Source organism: Peromyscus eremicus, chromosome 17, assembly GCF_949786415.1.
Source record: "Peromyscus eremicus chromosome 17, PerEre_H2_v1, whole genome shotgun sequence".
NCBI classification, from domain to species: Eukaryota; Metazoa; Chordata; class Mammalia; order Rodentia; family Cricetidae; genus Peromyscus; species Peromyscus eremicus.
The window spans coordinates 44575650-44603248 of NC_081433.1; the positions used below are offsets into that span (position 1 = coordinate 44575650).

Below are 27599 nucleotides of genomic sequence, written 5' to 3' on the forward strand. Positions count from 1 at the left end.
CCTGTGTTGTGGAGATCCTGCAAGTTTGAGTCTGCAGGACCAGCCCCTGCATGTGCTTTAGCAGTTCATAGACGAAGTGCATATTGAGGTGGGCCAACTCACATTGGTTCTGAGTCTTGGTGATTGATGAGTTAGTCAGCCCACCAGCTCTTTGTCATCCTCACCACCAGGGTAAGCTCTCTGGTGCCATCTGGACTAGCTCAGCCTATGCAGTAAACAGCAAGGGGTGGGGACAGTTCTCCTGTTCTTATGCCCTCTTCGCCAGCTCACCTATACCTCCATCACCAGGATCAGCTCTACTGTGTTGCCCAGGTGAGGTGCAGGGGCCACTCTGCTGAGTGTTGCAGCTGGTGAGATGGTAAGAGGCAGGGCCAGCTCTCTCACTCTCCCATCCACCAAAAGTGTGCGTGGGTGTGAGGGAGAACCTATCTCTTACCCATGCCACCATATGGCAGATGAGGGATCATGGCCAGATCTCTCATTCTCTCATTCTCCAGGCCAGCGCACCTGCACCCCAGTCAACAGGGTCAGCTGTACTGTGCTGCCCAGGTGAGGTGCAAGGCCTGCTCTCCCTGGTGTTGCAGCTAGTGAGGAGCAGGGCCAACTCTGTATAGTTCTATCCTCTTGGCCTTTGGTGATAAGAAGTACTACAGACATCAAAGCAGACCATGGCTGGTGAATGGCCACAGATATGGACCATGACTGAAGCCCAGAGCTAGACATCACCATGGCTCCAGACGGCAAACCCGCCACCCACCTTAGTCAACTTCTCACCACCTTCACCTCTTTGCATCTGCCTTTCTCCACAGGACATGAATCATTCTGTCTCTCTCTCTTCCATACCCCCCATATATTTGCTCTACATAACAGAGCTGCACTGCCCAGTGCCCCCAAGGAACTGGGTGGGTCATGTTTTCTCTTCCCAGGCCCAAGGCAGAGATCCCTGAGTGGGCATGTGGATCTTTGACTCCTGCTCAGTCTTTATCTAGATTTCAGTTTTAAATAAGATAAACTCACATCAGATTAAAGATAACTGCACCCTTAACCATCCCTTGCACACAGTGTTGGATTCAAATTGTTTGAGCTTCTCAGAGTTTGGAAGCACATACAAATGCCTGTGTCTCCTTTGACAATAATAGGTGACCAGGTTTGCTCTACCATTCCTGGGTTCTGTCTTTAAGTAGATTGGGAAGGTGTGCTTTCTCTTACTGTGTTGTAATTCCTCTCATCTATCTCACTACATTGCAAGAATGACAAGTAGCCTTTTGTTTAGGAAGTAGGAAGACCTCAGGATTGCCACACGTGCTAGCTTCGGTTTCATGGTTGTGGTGAAGATTTTCATGCACATCCAGCTTGACCTCCTACATTCAGATGACTCAAAATCTGAGCATCCCTTATCCATAATGGTGTGCAGAGAAAGCTTCCCTGTTCAGTTTAGTAAACCCATCAAAATATGAGACAATAATAAATTTTCATTTTTAGCTAAGGCATATTTAAGAGAATTTGTTAGGCAGTGGGTATTGCAACAAACAAGCAAATGTACAAGGACATGGATGACAAATTAAATGAATGGGCAATATTTTGAGCAAATGCCTAAAGGTCACGAGGGAGCCTGCCATGCAGGTTAGGCTGTTTATATCAAGAATGAATCCGTTGCAGGAATAGATGAGAATTTTGACTAGATCTCCAGAGAACATGTAAATAAGCAATCTGTGGGTTATGTAAACCTTACACGTGTTTGGAAGTCAGACCAGAGTTAATATGCTTCAAACATTTTCCTCCCAAAACATCTTCTGTTTTGCTGTTGTTTTTCTTATTCTGAAACATGACTCCACCTGACTGTTCCTTTACCCTGGGGGCTTATTTATCACAGCTAGAAGTGTATGGTTCTAATCATTAATGAAGCAATTAGCTTTCTGCCTTAGGAAACAAGCTAATTAATCAAAACATTCTTGCTAAGTCATGTTGACCAGTACAGAATGTTATATAATTTGCAATATAATTCTAACAAACTATCTGTAGCTTAAATAGTAATAGTATTACCAAATAAAAAGGAAATGTTTTCTAAAAATGCACAGTAAACAAGCTTTGAAATGCATTTTAGTATATACTCTTAATAATCATTTAGCTGGCATATAGCTCATATGGAGGTTTCACGTGTCAATGCAGTGGTAGTCTTGGCCATGTGTCTGTGACATAGGTGTTCACAGAGAAAATTCAGTGGTTTCATTGGCTGTATGTTGTATATTCCAATCAACAATTTTTTTTTAATTTCTTATAGTGATATTTATTTAATCACTATACTACAAATGTCTCATAGTTTACAGACAAGTGTTAAAACATCATGACAATGAATACGACTATACACAACACTACATTGTGTTCATAGGAAGCCACATCTGTACATTAGAATCAGCTAAAACATTAGATACAAATCTTGGGATCACAACAGTATGAATATAGGGTCTCTAGCTACAGCATAATTCCTCGTGATTTTGGTAACTACAAAGTTAAGAGGATAAGAGAATACGTCCAAACTCAGAAGATACTTTTAAAGATTTTTTTTTTATTAGAAAGTGGTCATTGGAGTATGCTATTTTGTTAATGCCATGTACAAACATAGTATTATGAGATATGCACCAGGGAAGACTGCTTGTGCATAGGTTTAAGCCAATAGAAAGTCTTTATTAGTCTATTATTTCTCCAGTGTGGTACTGAGCCTTTCTTTCTCATGGTGGGCTTTTAAGCACAAAAACCACATCCTGGGTTGACACACCTTAGTTAGCACAAACAGTTAGCCAGAAGCACAACTACAGAAGCTAAAAAAAAAAAGTTGGAACATTTAGAGACTTTTCCAGAACTATGGACTTTGTGAATTAGGTCTTTGCCTCGTTTTGGTAGGTGGTGTTGCCTATGTGCTGGTTTCCAAGGCCTAGATGGTACTTTCATGGTGGAGTCAGCTGTGCTAAGGTCTGGAGGCCTGTTACGATTGTGATGGCAGATCACAGATTTATTCACATGCTGATTTCTGTACATGATTTAAGGCAAGAAATGTTTTTTAAAACACTAATAAAGACATTATTTTTGAATTTTTAATTATTTGATATATACTCTAGTATACTGTAAAACATGGGTTATGTCCTTAATTACAGTCATTAGAAAACATGCATACTAACAATTAATAAAATGTTTGATAAGCTTTTCCAGTGTAAATAGTTTTCATAAGTTTAATTTTGAACTATTATTGCTCATATTTCAATTATGTTATACTTTATAAATTTTAAGCCTGCTTCAGTGATTCTGATTTGCCAAATAATGTTGTGATCACAAGATATCATATTAAATAATATATACAAGATATCATATTAAATAATATATAATAATAATTAAATAATATCATATTAAATAATATAATATGATGTTTTTTGAAGTTTCTGAAAAAGCATTGGATTTTTAAATTTTTATATCATAAATATGAACAAGTAAAGTCCAAGTCATAGTTATAATCAATTCTATATTAAAAGTACATAGAACTAATAGGCACTCAAAAAAGCTTTCATTAACTGTTGAATTAGTGATTCAGTCTACCTGCTGTTAGGCCGGATATAGAAAAGGGGTGAGCATAAGAAATAAACTTAGCACAGTCAAGTCCTGCTTTGTTCCTGCACTCCTACCCAGGAGATATGTTTCCATCTATGATATGATAGAAGAAAATCGGATGGTCTCTACTCCATTAAAATTTCCACACTAGAACCAAAGGCTAGATTGGAAACTGAGGTGACATTTGTAAAAAGAGCTGAAGGATGTAATGGCTTATTAATATTTTAACTTTAGCTGATAATATCTCATTTCTCCTTCCTAAAGATGATGCTAAGACCCTTATTGATCACTGAGATTTGTCTAATACCCGAATTGATTTCTGGAGTCTTCCTTTTGAAGTTGGATGAATCCTTGAAGCCACATAATCCAGCATCAGGCTTCAAGGCCTTCAGGGTTTTAGTATACTGCCTGGCTGTACTAGTTAATGGCTTCAAAACACTGAGCATCAGTCATCAAAGGGAAATTCAGTGAGCCCTGCCTAGCTGGAGGCTTGCACTCTCAACTGCTAGGAAACTGTTTTGTACTCACTATTTTATAAAATTCCAATCCATGTTTTTATCCTTGTTGTATATACACCTCACATGTGGTAACGAATGTTGATCTTTGTCCTTAAATCTCCTGAAGTGCTTTTTTTCCCTCCAATTTCCATCTTTGACTTAGAATTCTACTACACATCTTTCTTTGCCTTCCAGTCATCTATTAAAGGGAGGAATTCTGTCATGGTGTTTTATTTAATATACCTTCGCATCTTTCAGATATTTCACAGATGTAACCACATTTAGTCTTTCCCTAGCCTCTTTATCAAAATCTGACATCAATATTTCAATATTCCTAATCCGTCTTCTCTGTCTAAACGTTCTTCACACTTCTCTCAATCCCACAAATACTATTTTAATGACTTGTTCATTATCTGTTTCCCACCTGTTTAATATTGACTTTGTTAAGTTCTGCATCTCCAGCAATTAGCATAATCCCTGGCATCGCAATGAGAATTCAATAATTATGTACTTAATGGACTAATAAGAACAAGAGAATTTTTTAAAAAAGAACAAGAGGATTCAATAATTACACACTTAATGGACTAATGAAAATGAAAGTGTTCAATAAAGTGCTAAGGGGAGATTTTCAGCTATATACTAAAAAAAATCAGTGTGAGTACCGCCTTTTACTTGGTAATAAAAGTTTAATTTGGAAATTTTTGACATGGCTGGTAACAGAAAAGTAGCATAAACTGACTTTACATATGATATAAAAGAATGACAGAATTCAAAACAGAAGAGACTCATTTAAATAAATAAGCCAACATGAAGTTAATAATAAAACATGGCTTCTCCCTTAGTTTCAGAAACATAAAATGATACTTTTTCTCTTCATATTTCACTAATTTTGGTGAACAGAGTTAAGACAACAAAAATCATAAATGAAAAGGCACAAACGTTGAAAAGACAGAGATAACACTTAAAATTTTCATAGCTGCTATGATTATCAACAGAATAATCTAACACTGAAAAATAATTCTGCCAGTCGGTGGTGGCGCATGCCATCATTACTAAGGTAGGATTTGTTAATACAGAAAGAATCATCTCCTTAGTAAATGATATTGGAAAAAATTTACCAACGAGTAAATCTTTAGTGTGTTGTCAGCTTCACTTTTCAATTTATTTCCTAAAATCCATAAGTTTGCTGGTCTCTCTTTACTATTGTCTACTTTTTTTCTTGTTCATTTAGCTTCTTATTTTTCTCTTTGATACAGCTTGGGAAGTAACTGTAGGCAAAGATTGTGCTTATTTGTCAATATTTGAGTGAAGGTAAACTGATTATGTACTTCATGGAAAGGTAAATGTACATCTTTTAAAAACAGCCCTATGAAGGGAGTTTCTGTTTCCTTGTAAATTTTACATTGGAAGAAGTCAGTTTTTTGCGCTTATTAATGGTGGGTAAAATGCTAATGTTTTAGAGGGTATATTGAAAATAAAGCTTCGTGACTCTTTTAGTATTTATCTCTACCTTAAAACTGACAACATGGCATTATGTCACTTGAGAGGCTACACCCAGAAACTGGACATAAGAAATGCTTCTGTGTGCACATCTGGCTATAGCACACAAATCCCCAGTCCATATTTGAACCTTTGCTTTATTTGAGAACTAAAAGGCCATGTTCTCACAATATATAGTGTTGAAAATATACAAAGTGATCATTATTGTTTATAAAAATTGTTTTTTCCTCAAAAAATCTATTTCCTACAGTGCCAGAACCCCATTTACCATGCTTCATTAATATTCATTTAATAGAGTGTTTTTGCACTTTTGGTTCAGTAAAAGCATGATGATGGAGGACAGCAGAATCCTCAGCCTTCAAGGGTGATTATTGGGAGTGCATCCTGGCCCAGGGGCACGGTTGCCATGGAGATGCTACTGATCTGCCAAGGCTGTTTCTCACTGTGGGTGGAAAGAAGCTCCCCTGCCAGCAACTATGTGGGATTCTGGCAGCTGGAGAGAATGTTGAAATGATGTGCTGCTTCTCCATATGCGAGTTCAAAGAGACTTCTTTAAATGCAGTAGGCAACTCGGCTCAGACTCATAGGAAGAATGGGTTTGATTAGGATGTAGTCCATTACAAGCACAATATGTCCCCAATGAGACACTTAGGGATTTTCATTTGAACAAAAGTTTTGCAGAGGGTCAATACTTAATTTTTTCTACCCCAATCATGCAGAAATGCGAACTTAGAGGAGTTTGTATTTTTCAGTAAAGGTAACATAATTCTGAGTAATTTATATGGAGTGTTTAAATGGGGAGTAAGGATATATTTCAGTGTCTTTTGGAGACCCTAAACTAATTTGGAAATATGTATTAACTCAGGGTCATTAACTTTAGTTTTCTCTAGTATTAGAGCTTACCTTATACGTTTCTAAATTTGAAAGCAACTAGTAAGTTAAATTTGCAAATAATACTGGCGTCTGTGAGCATATGATTTCTTCTTGGGGAGACGGAAGCCAGCACAGAAGCTAATGTTGGCCATAAACAGCATAGTAGGCAAAAATATGACCTAAATACAAACTAGCTCCACACTGGGAATAAAGTTAACCAGAAGTTCTAAGTGACCATTTTGGTGATGATTTTTATGTTTTTTTTTTAATTTCATTTGCTCTTGAGTTACCCTGATTTCATATTTTATTCACCTGTAAATTCTATGTTCTAAGGTAAAGCGAAGGTGATAGCATTCAGTATTTAGAATCTTCTTTCTGCATTTCAACTTACAATCAGATGATTGCGTTGAGCTTGAGAATTGGGTTTTGACATTTCAAAATGTCTTCAGTAGAATTGTTCCTTGACTGTATCAAATGTTTTGAGACTAGGAACAGAGAAGAACCACCAAACTGGGACTTGAAGTCATTGGGACCATTTGGTAAATTAGACAGATTAGGAGATTCTTTGTTTTGTTTTTAATATGCATGTTACTTGTTTCCCCCTATAATTGTAATAATGAGTGAAATGGGAATTATAGAATATCAAAAGGGAATAGTCTAATTTTTTTCTGCCATGCTGTTAGCCTCCATCCAAAACTGGGCTCCATGACATTCAGATACTACACACACTGGTCTCAGCCATCTGTTGGTGAATTTTTTTCTACTATATGAAGTTTCAAGCTGTTCTAACACCTTTTCCACTTCCCCACACTGTGTGTGTGTGTGTGTGTGTGTGTGTGTGTAGAAGAAATGTTCAGGAAATGATTTTGCTGTCACAAGAAAGAGCAACAAAACTGGTGAGGAGCTTAGGCTCCCTTTAAAAACTTCTTCTTCTGAGGGAGATGATACAGGCTACAATTCTCAAGGCCTGTTCAATGAGGAATATCAAAATAACAGTCTAGTTCATTCTCCAAATACGAAGTCACGTCACACAGGAACGTTTAAATCTCATGTTTAATATGTTATAGATAGTATGGCTATAGATATAGATTCATAAAGGTCAAGGATCAATAACCAAAAAGTTCTGCAATCTGGAAGCCAAAACACTTCATTGTTTCAGCCCTTATATGGTGCTGCAAGTGCAAAGACCCACAATTAACCTCTTCTGACAGGACATAATTAGAATGCAGACCTACTAAAATATTATAAAATTTCCTTAAGGCCAAGTACATAAAGTGTATATGCAAATGAATTTTATGCTGAGGTATCAATTCCACCCTCAAGGTATTTGTTTATATGCAGATATTCGAAAATTTAAAAAAAAAAAAAAGAAGCCTGTTAAATCCAAAGCACTTCTAGCCTCAAGCACTCCAAATTAGGGACATTCAACCTTTATATGTGTTCTAGGTAAAGTTCACTTAGCTTTTCCTGTGACTGACTTAAGTACAATAATCACAAACTTCTTTAAATTCTCACTTGTTACTTAGTTCTGAAGAAAAGAGAAGCATAATCAATAACATAAAAGGGCTTCCTCATTCAAATGAGATTGAACTAAGAATTTTCAAATGGAGGGATGATGGGGGTAAATCTCTGTATTGGAGATGTGTGTGACAGGGCAGCGGTACAGCTAAATATATTAGATCTTCTTGGAGGTTTACTAACCTGTTCGTACTGCAGCCTCAATTACTCAGTCTGAGCAGGGGTTAGCATGTAGTGTCTCGCCACTACTTCTTACTACGAAATATATCCATTTAAGATTTTCTAGTCAATTTAATTGAACATATATAGAACTCCCTAAGAAAACTTTGATATCGCATTTAAGCATAAAGAAATATGTTTTGTGATGTATCAGGCTAAATGCTCAACACTTTCTTTAAATGGAGGCATAAGTGATGAAGTACACAAGCCAAAAGTGCTTGTTATGGTCAAAGGGTTTTTTAACAACCATATGAAAGTATAATAATAACAATAATAGTTGAATTATGTCTAACAGTAACAGCTTACATTTATGGAGCTCTTTGTCGGAAGTATTATTTTATATATTAGCTCATTTACATATCACAAGAACAGCATGAGGTCACTCTCTTATTTTCACCATTTTATGCAAGATAATATCAAAAGGATGAATCTGTTAAAAATCACAATGATGGGATCAGTATTATGCCCTCCCTGTTTTCTACTGTGTCCATGCCTTTCTCATTTATTTTTAACCCAAATCTATGAATAGATTTTTCGTTATGAGTCACTGTCTAAGGAACACACACATATATGAACTCAGAATTCATCTTTAATTCCTTTAATATTTGGAGTCTAATCAAATCCTGTCTGATCTTTTCCTCTCTACTTTCAGAATCTGTAGGTCAAAATTCAGTTAGTTGAATTTACAATTGAGTACTACAGGTTTCAAATACTGATCCGAAAGAAATGCACAAATGGTTCAAAGGAACAGATACCACTTAAGTAAAATGAAACCACATTAAGTGCGAGAGCAACGACTTCAAAGCGGAGTGCTGTGCATGCGTGTGTGGTGGTTTAAAATGAGGGTCTGGTCAGAAAAGAAGGGCTTCTGTCATACTAGGAGTAGAGGATGTGATCATAGCCCTGTGAGCATCCACACGGTTATGAGAATGGGTGTTAACAATGGACTTCATCTTTACTCTTTCCTGGGTCCTCGAGGACTTAATGGGGTTGACCCGGGGTCATCTGTCAATACTAATACTGTTTCTTGTGGTGTTGAGGTCAGAGACATGAGGTCATCCATTTACTAAGATGAATAAATAACATGAATTTTCACTTTTTTCTTTCTCTGTTGCTCTGCTGCAGGGTGTTTCGAGTGCTGTATTAAATGTCTCGGAGGCATTCCCTATGCTTCTCTGATAGCCACCATCCTGCTGTACGCGGGCGTGGCCCTGTTCTGCGGCTGCGGTCATGAAGCCCTTTCTGGAACAGTCAACATTCTGCAGACCTACTTTGAGATGGCCAGGACTGCTGGAGACACGCTGGACGTTTTCACCATGTGAGTCGTTGTTCATGTCCACTTTCTGTAGAGCGCTTCTGTTGTGTGCCTTCCCTCCTGTATCTTTTTCTAAATAAATAGATGTCTAGCTAAGTAAGGTGATGACGGATGAAAAAAAAATCTTCACGAGGCAAACGCAGTTCAGAAAAGCATTGATCTGTTAAGCAATACAAGGCACTTTGCATAGAATATGAGGCCAAATTAATAGAGATTTAACCTAGGCTTTGACATGAATTAAATTACCACTAAGCAGAACATTTTTGCCTTGCTCTTCAAATTTGACCATAGACTCCTCAAAAATGCTGAAAAGACAGATGACAGAGGCAATCACAAATCTAGACTTTGATGTTGGAAATTCATAAAACTCTAAGGGGGATCAGATACTTCACAATTTTAACCCAGCCGTGCATGTATCCCCTTCCTTTCTTTACCTCACAGAAAACATTGTTAAAGGTTCTTGTGGTCTTTTGTAAGACAAAGATTAAATATTGAGAAAGTTTTCTTTGAAAATGCCAATTCTGTTTTGATCCTCTAAAACATAAACTACTAGGATTATAAAATTAGGATGATGGTGAAATAATAGTCTTTGTAAATATAATTTAAGCAGTCTGGAGGTGCAGGTCTTTTGTCCTGGTTTCAGGCTCTTATTAATAGTATAGAGAACAAGTACTTGAGGTTCATTTATGGTCAGTTTTTCATTCTGACCATCTATTGAGGGATTTCATAATCACAGACAGAAATAACTTATTTATTACAAGTTTTTAATACAAACTATCTGTCCCAAAAAACATTCATGTTTGTTAGCCTTGAAACTACTTGCATTTATTTCATGCTGCTTGATTTGATTTGATATGTTTGAAATTTTCTTTTTTTTCTTTTCAAAATACTCATTTGTTCTTTCTGTATGTTTACATTTTCTTTTTTTGTATTTTTTATTTTATAATTTAATTTAATTTTACTTAAATCAGAGTGTTTATACTTTCAAATCTTAATGGTTATCTAGTTAGATATGTTACCATTGCTTTTTACTCAGATCCTTCAGATAAAAGTAATTAACTGTAATTCTGATTGTTCCAAGCCAGTTCCTATGATCTTGGCATTATTAGAGACTACTTAGTAGAATAAAACTATCTTATAACTATGGTATCAAAAGTATGCAACACTATAGGCCAAATGTGGTGGCTGACATCTTTAATTCCAGCATTTTTGAGGCAGAAGCAGGCTGATATTTGTGAGTTCCAGACCAACTTGGTCTGCAATAGCAAGTTCCAGAGCTACACAGAAGACCCTATCTCAAACACAGTATGTAATATTGCTAAATTTCTTTATTCTCCATAAACCAGAAAAACATTGTTTTCAACAATAATTTTAATAAGTTGTATTCTTGGAGTAATTAAAGTTAATAATTCTCTGTGAAAATGAAGGAAATGTAGTTGAATGTTCCTATTATATAATAAAACCATAGTTCTCTCACTCTGAGGAGTGGAGGGTATGTTCATCCAAAAGAGAAAACAGCAGAAATTTTAAAGAAAAGACATTTAGCTTGTATATTTATCTGAAATATTTGAAGATTCTGAACCGTGATAAATTCTAAGCAGTAAAAAATGAAAGAGAATAAAGGAAGCCTATAACCCTTCCACCAACAGCGATTAGGAGAGGGGATTGCTGAAGCAGTGACATCAGTGAGACATGTGATGCAACTCTGTGAGCTCAGCTACTCATGATGCTGGGATAGGGAGAATAGCAAGTTCAAATCCCGCCTGGGCTGCGGAGTAAGTTCAATGCCTACCTGGGAAAATTAGTATAAGTCTTTCTCAATACTGAAGGTACAAACAGAGTTGGGGATAGAGCCTAGTGGTAGAGTACTTGTAACACTTATGTTATGTGTATGACAGCCCCATCTAGTATAAATGAGGTTTAATTCCCTTGTACCAAAAAAAAACCAGGAAATTATTATTAAAAACTACAGTCCATAAATCTGAAGTATCAGTTTCTCCAAAACTTGCAAATGAATGCTTATTAGCAAATTAAAATTGTCTATTTCGTATTGTAATTAATGTTATTTCACAAATCCTTTATAAATTAGCACTATCTATTTAATTGGTTAGTAAATATATATTACCATAATTTATTAATTGTCATAGAGTTGAACATTAGCAAACACATAAAATTAAAGCTTGATAACTATTAACACCTTGGATTTAAATTTCCATGAGATCCTATTTCCATTTAAGAAAAATCACTTAGACTGCCAGGGAAGACTTCAGATGGATTCCAAAAGTGGATTAGACCTGACCACATTCTTAGAAAAGGATGAAGCAGAAAGAAACAGCAAAAAGAAATAAGCAGAGCCTTCAGTGAGACGACTCACCTTCACATGGTTTCAGATGCCATGGTCAGCTTGCTGTATCACTGGCATACCACCAGTAAAAAACAAAAACAAAACAAAACAAAACAAAACAACAACAACAACAACAACAAACAAAACAAACAAACAAAAAAAAAACCTGACAGTCTTACCAGATACCTAGAATCTTTGAGTATAACAATGGCATTTTGGCCAGATGTCGACGTCATTAATTAAGCATCTTTCAAGGGCTTTTCTTCTTTTCTCTATATTTCAATTCAGAGGGTTTCCCTTTGTCGTCCTGGCTGTCCCAGAACTCACTCTGCAGACCAGACTGGCCTCAAACTCACAGAGATCCGCCTGCCTCCTCCTCCAGAGTGCTGGTATTGAAGGCATGTGCCACTACCGCCTGGCTCAATTCAAAAGTTTTAAAACAAAGAACCTTCTTAAGTCCATTTAGTTTAGGGGAAGGGTCTTCAGATTCTAGGCACATTTTCAGAAAGCTGTAAAACTGTTTATGGTCCAGTTTGCTTGCAGTTGCCATAAGAAATACAAGTAACGTAGTGAAGGAAAGGGTTTATTTGGCTTACAGATTAAAGTCTATCATGTAGGAAAGACAAGGGAGAAACAAAAATAAATTAATTACTTAATTAGTCAATTGATTAATTCTCAGAATCATTCTTTGTTTATTACTTATACTCATCATATGGAATGTAATTAAGCTATTTCAAAATCCAACTGGATAAGCAGGAAGTAGTGGTGCATGACTTTAATCCCAGGACTCCGGAGACAGAGGTAGACTGATCTCTGGATTCCAGCACAGCCTGGTCTGGTTAGTGACTTCCAGGACAGCCAGAGCTACAAAGTGAAACCCTGTCTTGGAAAAATTAAAGGAGAAAGAAAAAGAAAAGCCAACTGGGTTATTGCTAGTTAGTTCAGGAGAGTTTTAGTAAGATGATTTCATGGATATATTTTAATGTGATAAAACTGACATTTTCTTTTCAGTTATATCTTAGCATAGCTGGACAAAATATGTTCTCACCGCTCATTATTTTAAGCTACCACAGATGTCCTGGAAATCCACAGCTTCTCTATATTTAGTCTGCATTCAAACTGCTTTCTTCAGTTATAGCACATAAAGTTTGCAAGGAGTCATAAGTCTAATAAATGACTATATCTATTAACAATTATAAAGTTACATGTTTGATATTTAGGCAACAAACTTTAAAATATCACAGATCTCTGCTGAAGCCCTGGAGATACTATCTGTGGGAGCTTAGGAACCAAAATTTAGAAAAGACTTTAGATTATTTTTATAATTTTCCATTTGATCTGTTATATGATAAATTAAATGAAAGAGCAATAAAGTATGTTTGGAATAGGAAGAATAGCATATTGATTGGGGGTCCAAGTTATTTCTCTTTTCCTAGTTCAAATTCATTAAATTCATTATATAGGCCTCATGGAGCTTCCAAATGGATTAAATTCCCCTCCTTGGGGGGAAAAAAGAGGAGGTTTGTACCATCAAACTCTTAGTGTGGTGAGTAAGAACTAATAAATTCATAAATTATGCATAGATGTCAAGGTAGTGGAGATCACCCTCAGCAGGGCTGCCTACAGGAATGGGGGTGTCAGACGAATGGGAAAAGTAAAGGAGAAACAGGGGTTGCAAAATAAGAACTCTAAGGCAGAGGGAGTAAATATTAGGCATATAGGTGATATGGCTTGCTCATAAATATGTTGTTTGAAAAGAATATGTATGAGAATGATCATAGAGAAAGCATGTGGCCAAGTTTAGTGATTTGCAAATTCTTGCTTTATCCCTATATTAAGTCTCCCATTTAAATGGGAAAAGAGGCCTGTTTAATTAGATAAGTGAGCTAAAAGATAAAGATAAAAAGAATTTCTGAAGACTCTTTGATTTGCATCTGTGTTCCTCAGGATCTGAGGAGTTACTCTCTTCTTTATTCTTACGTTCCTTTATTCTCTCTTTCTCTCTCTCTCCTCCATTGTTTCTCTCCTTCCCATCCTTTCTCACACTCTACCTTTTCCTCTCCTTTTCTCCCTTATTTCTCTTCCAAGCCCCTAAACACATACAAATTTCTGAATGTAATCCAGATCTCTAAGACTAAAGAGCAATCTATGAAATGCATGTAACCGTGAAATGTTAATTGTGTTTTGCTAGTCATCTTCCAGACATGAAATTTTACTTTTCACAGGTAAGTCTGCAGTTGGTTCCCTTCTTCTGCATTATATTTTAGACATGTAATTATTAAAACTACCGTTGGTGTATTCTACATCCTAACTTCTCAGTTAATGTTAAGTAGTTTTGGCATGATCCAGCCAATGTGTCGAGGCCTTCAAAGAGAAGAGAATGAATTTCTAATAGTTTTCTGATCTATTGGTAGAATTTTTTAACATCTCTGTCTATCATTATTTGTTGGTTTCCCAGAAATTTTTTTTTTGCCATTGATACGTCAGTTTGGTCTTAAAATCCAGATCATGTGTTGGCTCCAAACCTGTGATAAGTTTATATTTTAATCTACTTCTCCCATTATTCTCCCACTTCAACAAATTCACATATTAGCACAACCATTTGGGCTCAGTCACTGAGGAAATGACTTGTTATCTGTTGTGTGATAAAGAGTAACTCTCCTAATGTGTGATTCAGAATCTCTTACCTGAGAAAAGTTTTGTCAATGTGTTACTGTTATGTTCTTTAGTCATCATTTGACAACATTTGACAAAGCAAGCCAGAAGAGGCTAAGTATTTACCACTGCACAACACATTCATACAGACATGAAAATGTGGAGAGTGGCTGAAAATTAGACATCAAAAGGTGACCAAGACAATTAAATGATTTGGCCTCTTAAATAAATATCCTGAGGTTTGGTCACATGCAAGCTTTACTCCTAAATAAAACTTTCTATATAATTCATTTCTTAAGGGTTGTATTTGAATTTTAAAAAATAATAATAAGTATTCAGTATATGATAACAATGATTTACAGACAGAATAGATTTTATTTTAAGATAATTTAACTCTCACTTTATATACAAAATTAATTTACCAAATTATGAATTATTTAATACTCTAAAACAAAAAAAGCAGTAACCTGAGATAGATTCACTAATTTTACTTCCAACTAACATTATGAATTTAAAATGTCTAAGTTTTTATTGTTCAAGTTTATTCTTCGGAAATTAATGAATTATACAACACTTAGCAACATCTTAATGGTTTGAAGTAAAGAAACAAGATAACAAAGGAAGACAAACTAAGGCTTAGAAACTACAGCAGCCTGTAAACTCTACTCATCTACAGTGTAGACAGTTAAACCAAACACTTTTGCCTTCTACTTAACAATAATGTTTCAAGAACAGACAAAGCAGAGTCAATGGGAGATTCCTTGGATATCAGAGCATATTTTAAATCACAGTTCAAACTTGCATTAGAAAATCTTATTGAATTGATGAGTTTGGAAATAAGAGTCAAATAGTGTGCATTTTTGCTAAGCAATTTTTTTCAGGCTCTAATCCTTAAAAGCTTTTTTTTTTAATCAGAAACTATTTTTCTTAAAACTAAGAAATTGATTATTTCACAGTTTCAGAGGTCAAAATCCAAAGCAGGTCTTACTAGGTTTACTGAAATGGGCTGAAATCAAGATGCTGGCAAAACTGTGCTCCATCTGGAATCTCTGGAGTTGTTCCATCTTACAAAAGCCACCTGCATTCTTGGCTTCTTGTCCCTTTCCATCTTCAAAGCCAGCCAGCCATGTGGCATCCTGAAATCTCTCTCTGAATTTTATAGTGACACTCTTACATCTTTCATTTTAAATATTGGCACAATTACAAGAACCCACCCATTTTCTTCAGGATAATTTTTGTATCTGGAGATCATTAACCACATCTGCAAACTCCCTTTGATGACACAAGTTACATGAGCACTTTCTGAGAAGTATGTTGTGGACACCTTTGGAGACCACTATTCTTTACACCACTGTTAAAAGTAAGGAATTGGGGAAATGGGTCTCCATATTGTAGAATGGGCTATAATTTTTAAAGCCACTGAAAATATGTTCCATTTAAGTAGCCATGATGCTTTGGCTAAAGAGAAAAATTTCAAAGTAATTGAATTAAATTTTATATAAGAAATTGGAAGGGTGAACACTGGTAATTCTGTTTTTCTTTTTCTCCATTTCTCTACAGAAAGTATGTGTTGTTTTTTTAATTGGTTAGACAGTTATGTAAACAAACACTGAGAAATTTGAAAGGATTTACAAGGAGATAAAATATTTGAGAAGTAGGATATTATAAATTGTCATTCTGTAATTGAAAGTTATGGGTTCATATCTTGGTGAATGCAGCCAAAGCAATCTAGGTAAGGTAAGAAAGTAAAGAAATATTTATTACCTACAGCAGATAAAGATGGCATGATGTTTATCTCCATATCAATGTCCTCTCCTATGATTTATATTTCTATAAATATAATAAATGTATATATAATATAAATATATTACATTGCATATAAATTCTATATTACATATACACTTATAAAAAATACAAACTATATATATTTTTATATATGTATATGTGAAAGCACTTTCTGAGTGCATGTTCAATTCAAGATGTACATTACCGAACACATTCAGTTCAAGGTCATAGTTCAGGAAGGAAAGATGATTTACAGGAAAACTTCTCAGCACATTTTTGTTTGTATTAAACATACAACAGGAGACTGGAGATATGGCTCAGAGGTTAAGACAGGCTGTTCTTCCAGAGGTCCTGAGTTCAATTCCCAGCAACCACATGGTGGCTCACAACCATCTGAAATAAAATCTGGTGCCCTCTTCCGGCCTGCAGGGATACATGCAGGCAGGACACTGTACGCATAATAAATAAATAATCTTTAAAAAAAGGAAAGCATACTATAAAGGAGTATCTTAGGATAAACTTAGTTTGTTATTCCTGACAAGATTTTAGCTTCAGCCAAAGGATGGGACATTTGAAAAGTACATTAACATAGAAAGTTGAGTCTAAATATGCCTCCCTACTTATCTGCCATCATTACTTTGAGCATTTATCCAAAAGAATTGAAATAGAGATCTTGAGGAAATAGCTGAACTACCATGTTCATTTCAGCAACTTTTACTGTCCAGGGTGTTAAAACAACTTAAATGTCCACAGATGGATATGTAGATAAAGAAAATATCATGTATATGCAGTGAGCTACTGTTGAACATTAGAAAAGAAATACTGACATGTGTTAAAATGAGGATGAATTTCAAAAGCTTCATGTTAAGTGATACAAGCTACTCACCACATAAGTGATTAGGTTAGATATCTAGTGTAGTCTGTCTCATCGAAACAGAAAGGAGAATTCTGGTTGAAAGGAGCTAGGTCAGAGAGTCAGACTAAATTTCATAAATTGCTCAATAGCATGGAGTTTCAGTCATGTAAGATAAAAAGTTCCAGGAGTCTGCTGTGGAACACTGTAGCATTTATAGTCAGCCATACTGTGATGCACATGTAAGTCTAGTAAGACAATGATACCATATTCCTCATACTGCATTAAAAGTTATTAAGTATGACTTATATGGATGACACCAGTCAATGTTCCAAAGCAGTTTGATGTAATTTTCAATTACTGATGATGGCATTATATCCTGAAACCTAGCAGGACAGCAAGCAGAAAAGCAATTTCCAGTTTTCTGTACCATAGGCTTGTGAACTTATCTCCTTCTTGGTAACACATGGAATTCAGGTGATTAAGAAGCAGTAGCCATTTCCTGCTTATGAAAATTGCCACTTTCCAAATCAGAAGAGACATTACATGCTTTAGCATTACTGTCAAATCAGTGCATTCTAATAAATGACTTGCAACCTATAAACATATTACACAGTGTTGAAATTAGTTGTATGTAGACTTCATATTTGGGTTAATAAATGTATTTTTTTTCCTGACACTGCCATAAAAAATTACTTTGTGATTTAAAATGTAGGAAAGATGCTGTGGGTCACTGTAGGACACTTTTTTAGCAGACACAAGGAGACCCTGAGTTCAATCCCTAGCACTAAAGAAAGGAAAAAGAGGAGAAAGAGAAAAAGAGAAAGAGAGATAAAAAATATACTCTCTCATAGTTAGAAAGGTCATGAGTCTGGAATAAAGTTGTCATCAGGGGAGGCCTCTGCAAGACTCCACAGAAGGATCAGCTATTTGTCTTTTCCAGGTACTAGCTTGAAGCCACATCATGTCAGTCTGCCTCCGTCTTTATAGTGATTTCTCCTCTCTTAAAACTTAAGTGGAAATCTTATTAGAAAAATAATAAAAATCTTAATTATGAAGGAGATTGGGAATTGCGATAAAGATGAATAGTTTTGTTGAAAGTGTTGTTAATCTACACCATATGCTTCATGTCCATCCCTCAGATACTTCAATATTGATGTTGTTTTAAGGGTAGAATGTCATAGCCATATGTCATAAAAAGGCATATAGCTAATACATCCCAAATATTGTACATGATCTATTGCTCAGTTTACATGACACAGAGTGCTGAACTGGTTTTATCTCCACATTTGCACTTCACTGGTATATTCTGCAGCTCTGACTACATTGAATGTGAACTACTCACTAGTAATGACAATGTATAAAAATAAGTGCTAATAGAACATTTTTCAACTACAAGACACAAGTATGATAATAAATATTTCTTCGGTTTACAAAAGATACTATATAGAATACAAACACAGAAAAAATAGTGTCAAAATAAGGAACTGTAAATAGAAAGTTCACAAACACACTAATTCTTCTTTTTAAACTTAATGAGCATTGATTTCCTAAATACAGAGTTATAGGATGAAAATGTATCATCTATCACCTACTCTCTATCATCTATCTATCCCTGCTTATGATGTATCTATCAGTTCTCTGTGTGAATATGTTTATATTTCCTAAATGTAATTTTAGTATGGATTTTTTTAAACAATAGGTGATCAACTATGATAAGGGAAATTACTGTTTTAAACCTCTCAGGAATCACACTGTAGTGATTTCTGACTCAATTCTATTAATTTGTAATTCTAACAGAAAAGTTTATTCGTCATTTATCTGGAGAATCACTTCCTTTACATTATTGGTACTATTGTTGCCAGAAAATATTAGTAATGTTTATGATAGAAGTTAACTAAAATGCATTTAAAAACCAATGTGGTGACATAGTATGAAATTTATACAAAATTATGAATAACTAATAAATTACCCCCAAAACACTCTTCATCCTTTAATATGGTCAAAAGATTCAATGTTTTATCCATATATATGCATTTGATAATTTTTCCTACAAATACCCCAATTATCAAATGAATTTAAGCAACCTCTTAAGTTGACCAAAGAACAAGAGAGACTGTAGAGGAAGAGAATAAAGTCTACATACACAAAAATCTCAGCCCCCTTGTTGATAAATATTAAAAACGGCAGAATAGAATTTACACCTAAACATTAGAAATATAAAACACAACTGTTTATAATCCACCTACCTTTATGAATACCAATGTTATTTTACTTTAATTTTATCATCCAATAATACAGTGTGTTTGGATCCAATTCAGTCCATCCCTCTGCCCTCCCTCATATTCCTCTACTTCTTTCCTCTGAACTTCAGGCACTCTCCCTCTCTGTTTTTTTAATTTAATATTCACTGAGTCCATTTAGTGCTGCCTGGATGTGCATGGGTGTAGGACCGTATACTGGAGCCTGGTCAACCTCTCAGGGATCATATCCCTGAAGAAAAGTGACTTCCCCTCTCCCATGAGGTATCAACTACCAGTAGCTTCTCCTTGATCCATGCAGAGATTTTGGATGCTTGATTTTATGCATCTCTTCTGATTTCATTTCAAAAGAACCATGAACACATGAGGATCAGTTTTTGAAAATCTTTGAAATAAATCGTGCTGTTTGGGGGTTTTCTTTTTTGTCTCCAGGATTGACATCTTTAAGTATGTGATCTATGGCATCGCAGCTGCTTTCTTTGTCTATGGCATCTTGCTGATGGTGGAAGGCTTCTTCACAACTGGGGCCATCAAAGATCTCTATGGGGACTTCAAAATCACCACCTGTGGCCGCTGTGTGAGCGCCTGGGTATGTCATTTCTCTGCACTCAGCATGTAATGGAGGTTGATTTTCATATCACACAGATGTTTGCACTCACCAGCAGAGAGTTAAAGCATTCTTTAGTGAAGTAACATTTCCTTCAATGATGGTAGTCATACAGCTTCATGATAAGATTTCTAAATTAAGAGGATTTGTTGTGAAGTATCAGTTATAAATTCTCAAATCATGTTACTGCAACTAATTTTATTTGTACAGCAGGAAACCTTGATTGATTTACTGTTATTTATTTTTTTAAAGAACCTTAGATTACCATAAAAATAATAAAAATTCTTTCTCTAATCTATAGGCAATGCTTTCGCACATGCATATAAGATTCTGTCTCATCATTTAAATGTACCTCTGTTGAGCTATATATTTGAGGGCAACTATATCATAAAATTTCTGTTTTTATAAACTCATTAATGTTAGTCTTCAGTCTTTATTGATGAAGTGTTTAGTGGTAAATCAGATCAATATTTGTAATATAGAACTAAAATACAAAGCATGTATCTACTAATGCATGAGAGCAGTAAAAGTCAAATGTGATATAGTTGGAGGTGGTATTGCATGTTTTATGCAGAATAGTTTTCCCACAGTGAATCAATGAAGCACCCATCCTTGACTGGCCTTTCTTTCTACTTTGTCATGACATACAAGAATATGAGTTTAACAACAGCACAGCAAGTCATAAAATAATCAGTTACAAGCAGTAGTAAATTACTTCAGTCTCAAAGAAAAATTAACCATACCTGTTACCAGCAAATTTTTATATTGAACAACTCATAGCCAATTCTATGATGCTTCTTGATTGAGTTGTGGACATCTATTTCTGTCCAGGGGAAACTCTTATCACAATTCCTAACAGAGAATATAGATGTATATGAGGAAAGCTGGAATTTCAATAATGTGGCTTAAGGGTTTTAAAAAGGGAATTGCCATCTAAATTCTTTGGATTGGTAATATCAAATTTCAGATACAGATGAAATAAGATACATGAAGATCTTGGATTGGTCTAAAAAAGTATGCATATTCAGTTCTTGGTAACATTTAAACAGTTTCTCTACAAAAAGGCAAGGCTTTTTACCTTAATTTAATTTCTAGTTTGCAAACAGTGATGAATTTAGTAAATGAGAAGCTTCTCTATTGTTTAGATAACTCACGACCGTGTCTCAGTGATACTTAGAAAGTCATTTCTCTTCTCTGAATCAGTGTTGACCTATTTGACAAAAACCAAGATCATCTTTGAAGTTCTGAGTCTGCGGTGATACAAAAATGAAAGGACAAGACAAAGGGATCTATAAGCTGATCTCCAATGGCACAGAATATCTCATTGGCAGACAGTTGAAGTCAAATTTGATGCTTCATTCAGAATAGTAAAATCATCACATTATAAAAATAATCACAGAGAAAATTCACATCTATGTACAGATAATTATGTGCCTGTCATTCAGTATCTTAAAAGGAAGCTAGAGTACCTATTTTTAAATGGAATCATGAGCCACACCATTTTCCTACAATAGTAGCAATTGTGCCATCAGTCACACCTAACGCACCAGAAGGTTGGCAGCAGCAACTTCAGTGGCTGTGAAGCAGGTAGTCAGCCCATGAAGATGTTCCTGCCCACACTTGTAACACCTGCTCTGGCATCCAGGCTTGATCAAAGCTGAGAGAAGCAGAAACTGTAATCTTCAGCACAGTATAGAGTGAGGTCTGTGACGATCATTGTCCTGCCTTCATGAAAAGCACCAACTCCAAGGTCCAAGAAGTAAAGAGTGATGGCAGCAACCACTACGTTTAGCCCTGTGGGCCTGTTCCCTGCCCATTATGACAGTATTGAATCAGAGGAAAAAAGAAAATTTTCGGTTCCCCCTTCATTTGGTATTTCTGTTTCTTCTGCTTTATCTATTCAGCTGTTGTTTTCTTTTTTATATATAATCTTATGATCTGCCTCACATTCAGTGAGTTAACCTGCTCTGCCTGCCTTTCAAATATTTGGAAGTGTCTTGCATTTGCAGCTGTATCAATGTCTTTATACTGAGAATACTGAATAATATTGAAGGTTGGAAGAAATGATTTCCAACAGCTATGTGAAAGGCTTCCTGTGTAGGTGGAGTTTCTCTGTGTCCCAGCAGCTGCTCCCAAATAACCATTCAGAGACTTATTATTAATTATAAATGCTTGGCTGATATCTTAGGCTTATCTTCAGCTAGCTCTTACAACTTAAATTAACCCATTTCTATAACCTATGTGCTGCCCCGAGTCTTGTTTACCTCATCTATGAATTTCCGATGTTAACTTCTTTCACTTCTGGCTCATGACTCCTCTGACTCCGCCCTTCTTCTTCCCAGCATTCTCTCTGCTCTTCCAGAAGACATAGGTTCAATTTCCGTAACCCATATGGCAGCTCACATCCATATGTAACTCCAGTTCTAGAAAAGCATATGCCCTCTTCTGATCACCATGGACTCCAGGCACACATGCGGTATACAGAAATACAGACAAAACAACTATACATAGGTTTTTTTTTTTTAATGTCTGTATGTTATATTGCAAAGGCTGCCTAATGAAGTCCTGAAAACCAGATGGCTTATACAACTAAGGTTTATTGTCTCTCATGTCTGAAATCTAGATGTCTGAGATTCTTGTAGAATCCAACGTCAAATAACAAAGAGGACTTCACATCCAGTACATCGATGGGGCCTGTCTTGACCATAGAAACAGCACTACTTAGTACTGTATATACATTTGGTTACCTGCAGAGGTGTTTCAAATATAGTTATAGTTGGCACAGAAATGGCTTAAGCACCATTTGCTCTAAAATTATCCCAGGTCATCTTCAAATGTGGCCATGGCTAAAAAGCTCTGCCAGAAGCTGTACTCCCTCACAATGTCTACACGGGGCAAGGACTTGGTCATCAACATGGTTCAACATTCATTGTACTTCAAGTCTTAGCCTATATACCTTAGGTCCCACTCCATGGTGAACAACACCTTCAGAAAAATATATTGAAAACTTTCCCAGGACAGGAAGAAAAACAAAAGAGATGGCCTGTGTCTCAAAGCATACAGATGACTCTCCCTTGAATTATACAGCCTCCTTTCACATACATAGCCCTGTTTTATGATACTCTCTCACATTTATTGTCCCCACACAAAACTATTGAGGGGAGCATTAGTTCCAAATAATGAAAATGTTGCAACAGCAAGCCTCTTTTCCCCCAAAAGAGTTTTATTATCAGGACATCTTCACATTTAAAATTGTTTCCAATAATTCCGTAAGACTTTTTTTTTCTGCTGAGATAAATAAATTTTGAATAACTTTGCCTATCCAAGTAGTTGTAATTATTTTAATTTCTCCCAACATAATAATAAATATGTTTCACTTATTCTATATAGACCTACTTAATTGAAACACATTGTGCTGGTGGTAAAAATGATAATAATATCATCAATAATAAAAGCAGCTAAGAGTTTGTCAGAGCTTCTTATATGCTATTTCCTTTATTAAATGTTTCACACATATCAGCTCATTTTAAGCTTGTCTGGGATGTATGAGGTCTACTTAGAGTTATTATTTACACTTTATAAGAGTGGAAATAGAGGCCTGAAGAAGAGCCCAGCTAGTGTTAAGATGACTGTGTTTTTAATGGTATGCCATTTGTTCCCCTTTTGTGAAAGAAATGTGATATTTAAGATAAGGTTGTAATGAATGTAATCAACGTTTACTGAATAATGAAAGACTTAATGGGTAAAGGTGTTTGCTATGCAAGCCTGAGAACCAGCATTAAGTCTCTGGAATGCTCACAACGGTGAGGCGATCAACCCTATAAAGTAGTCCTCCTACCTTTAGACATGTGCTGCAGCATGCTCTCCCCCACACTCACATGCAAACACACGAGAATAACAGCCTTTAATGCTGGAACCAAGCAGGAAAGCAGTGTTCAGAGTACCAGGCAGTGCATTGAGGGACAGACCTTTTCATGTCTGTGATTTGCAATATGCTGTGATGCTTAGCAGACATTTCTAACTTTTGGGTGTGAATGGAATGATGTGGCAGGTAGACAATGCTTTATGACTTGGTCCTCATGTCAACACAACACAGTGGATGCATCTTTTACTGTGCTTCATGTTATACACTCCAGGAAGGAAAAAGAAAAAAAAAAGAAAAAAAGAAGGCACACAATACATAACCACTCCCTTTCTCTGGTAGAGACAAGCAAAATGTTGACCACGCATGGTAGTCAATTGTGTTTTAAGACCCAGATGTGTCTGTATGGCTTTGATCAATAAGCGAAGGAGAAAGAATTAGTTGGTGTGAAAGACCATAAGTCTTTTTACAAATCACTTCTCATGAAGAATTTGTGAAGAAAACTCAAATTCTTATATTCTAATATAACTCCTAACAGCATTCTTTTGAGTGATTATGCACAAAGATTCTAAGCAGTGTGTGTTTGCTTTGAAGATTGAAAGCAGAATTGTGCGTCAGTAGCTTACAAATTTTTCTTTCCCTGTTTTCCCTGTTGCAGTTTATCATGCTAACATACCTCTTCATGTTGGCCTGGCTTGGCGTCACAGCTTTCACTTCACTGCCAGTGTACATGTACTTCAACCTATGGACCATCTGCCGAAACACCACACTAGTGGAGGGAGCCAATCTCTGCTTGGACCTTCGTCAGTTTGGTAGGTAGATAGTGCGTCTCAAAGTAAAAAAAGACTGATTAGTTGCCTCTAAAAAAAAAAAAATTGCTTTGGAACCACCCGGGTATACTACCTCAGAGATAAATTTATCTAACTACGCACTTCAGGGTATTCTGTAAATTTAACTAGGAAGGAATTCAAGAGTGAAGGGAAATTGCTATCATTATACATACACATTTATATATGAATATGCTGTCAAAATGTGTTTCCTGGAATTAGCAGATCAAAACTGGTTTCTTTTTCCTGATTTCAGCACCCTTTTTCCAGCTTGATCTGATATCTGTGTCCTAATTTCCTTGATTCATGGTTAACTGTACAAATTGAGGTAGATATCTAGTATATCTAGTATTTCATTGTCCTCTAAGATGAGAAAAGAAAGATTACCATTAAAAAATGATGAAGTTACAGGATGTTAGAGGTGGGGAAAGAGGAGGAACAGGAGGGCAATAAGCTTATTTTGTTTTGTTTTTCTTGACTTGTTAAAGATTGAATCCTAAGGCCTTATGCATGTTATTGGCAAATGCTCTACCACATGCTATGCTCTAGGCCTTATTTATTTTTATTTAAGGCTTAAAACTCATGTAGCAATAATTATCATTCTTCCTTATGTTGGATAATTATTTATAATGTTAAATATTTATGTGTTTGTTTTAATGTTTTATAACATTATTTACCTTTCAGTGTAAGTACATACAAAATAAATACTTGAATAAAAAATGAATTAAAATTTGCATAGAGGGCTGGAGAGATGAGTCAGTCAGTAGTTAAGAGTAGTAGTTGTTCTTCCAGTGGACCCAGGTTCAATTTCCTGCATACACACATTGACTAACAACTGCTTGTAAGTCTATTTCCAGAGAATATGGTGCTTTTTCTGGCTTCTGGGGGCATTGCATATACATAGTACACAGACATCCATGTAGGAAAAACAATTATACACATGAAAGAAAAATGTTTTTTTAATACACATCATAGTTTTTTATGTCATACTCTTTATTAAAATGAGATTTTCCAACAGGATTTTTCTTTTATGTAACTCATTCTCTATTTCTCCAATATCCAGGCTTCAATTGCCAAATGTATTAGAATAATCATTTATATACTATTCTAAGTGTTTAATATGCTAAAATGCTGAACTCCCATAAGTATGTATAGTAGACAATTGCTTTTATTTTCTTATATAGATAGCAAAATTGGATCACAGCTATCCCTAACTCCAGCTCCAAAGGATATAATACCCTCTTCTGAACTCTATGGGCACCATGCATGCTCTTAATACAGTACATACTTGCAGACAAAACACTCATTATCATAAAATAAATAGCATTTTTAAAAATTAATTCACATTTGTGGATGCTCCAAGTAATGTTCTCTACTGAAGCTTCATCACACCTCAGCATAGTAGGAATATTTTTCTGAGGAACATATGAAGGCTCAGTGGGGATATTATGGACAGATTAATAGGGTACAGTCTAGCTATGCTTTTTCTACAGTGTAAGTTCCAAAGCAACCCCTCTACTATCTGTCCAGATGAAGTTCTGAGGCTCCATGTATTCTGATATAAATTTGGGGGCAGGAAGATGTGCTTTGTGTGTGAAGAGCCAGAGGGAATTTTACTACTGCATCTACTGAAATTGTAGTCTAGGAATCAAAAGGCTTGTGAGCACATATCAAGGAAAGCCACTACAGTAGAACATGACAGAATAGTTGCATGAAAACTTGACCCTTGCTGGCTCAAACTCAATGCTTTCATTTCATTTTCCCACTCCTAAAAGTGAAATTTGAGGCCAGGCAGTGGTGACACATGCCTTTAATCCTAGCACTCGGGAGGCAGAAGCAGGCAGATCTCTGTGAGTTTGAGGCCAGTCTGGGCTACAGAGTGAGTTCCAGGACAGGCTCCAAAGCTACACAGAGACACCCTGTCTCAAAAAAAAAACCCAAAAAAGTAAAATTTGAATGAGATATAACTGTTCTTTCATGGCTGACAGATAAGATACCAAATGCCTAATTTAATTTGGATTCCAGGTAAACAAGTAATAATTTTTCAGTAGAAGTCCATGATAATTGCATGAGACATAATTATACAGATGTTATTCATTCTTGATCTGAGATTCAGATTAATCTGAGCTGTAGTGAAGTCATTTTTATTGGTAAACCTGTTAATACTATTCTCAAACCCTATTTATTTTTATAAAACTGCCACGACTGAACCAGATCAAGGGTGAGGTGTCTTTCATGAGTGTGTCTGTTTCCAGGAATACTTGATGGGTCAGCATTCTTTGGTTGGGAAGTGTTCTTTCTCAATGATAAAGTAAAGAAAGTGTGTGGAGTAGAGGGTTGTAAGCCATAGAAAAATGGACAGCTATAGCTCTTACAAACAAAATGGAAAGAATATGTGGGATGAAAGGATAATTAACTCTGTATAACACTATTGACTACCAAACATTGGAAAGTAAGAATGTGAATATAATATAATTTTATCAAACCCCCTTCACTCTTCCTTCCATCTTCTTTCCATACCATCTGCTACTATTTTTCCTTCCAATTCTGTGTACACTTTTTTAATTAATGCTTTGAGAAATTCATGCAATGTATTTTGGTCATATCTCCTCCTTCCCCATCTCCTCTCATATCCATCCTCCTTCCATACCTACCCAATTCAATGTCCTTATTTTTTTAAACCCATTGAGTCTAGTTTGTGCTGACTATATACTGTTGGGTATATGGCCATCTAGTAGAGCATGGACAACCTACCAAGGTCCACACCTTAAACTGACTCTTCCTCTCTCAGTAGCTAACAATTGCCAATAGCTGCTCAGGTAGGCTGGGATTTGGTTCCTACCCTCCATCTATATGCTCAGATTTTGTCTGACCTGAGAATGT

General features: G+C 35.8%; 1 protein-coding gene and 1 long non-coding RNA gene across 2 annotated transcripts in view; one reads left to right on the plus strand and one right to left on the minus strand.

The window, feature by feature from the left end:
* The window catches only part of Gpm6a (glycoprotein M6A), a 186092-nt gene that overhangs the window by 149468 nt on the left and 9025 nt on the right, over positions 1 to 27599 (plus strand). Inside the window, exons 2-4 of the mRNA XM_059244826.1 lie at positions 9333 to 9525; positions 19853 to 20009; positions 24548 to 24701. Coding sequence (XP_059100809.1) covers positions 9333 to 9525; positions 19853 to 20009; positions 24548 to 24701 — 504 coding nt within the window. The remainder of the gene's footprint in view (positions 1 to 9332; positions 9526 to 19852; positions 20010 to 24547; positions 24702 to 27599) is intronic.
* On the minus strand, positions 19378 to 24710 carry LOC131894540 (uncharacterized). Its single transcript, XR_009374937.1, has 2 exons — positions 24566 to 24710; positions 19378 to 20158 (listed from the first exon to the last, which is right to left on the minus strand). It is a non-coding gene; the product is annotated as an uncharacterized LOC131894540 (long non-coding RNA).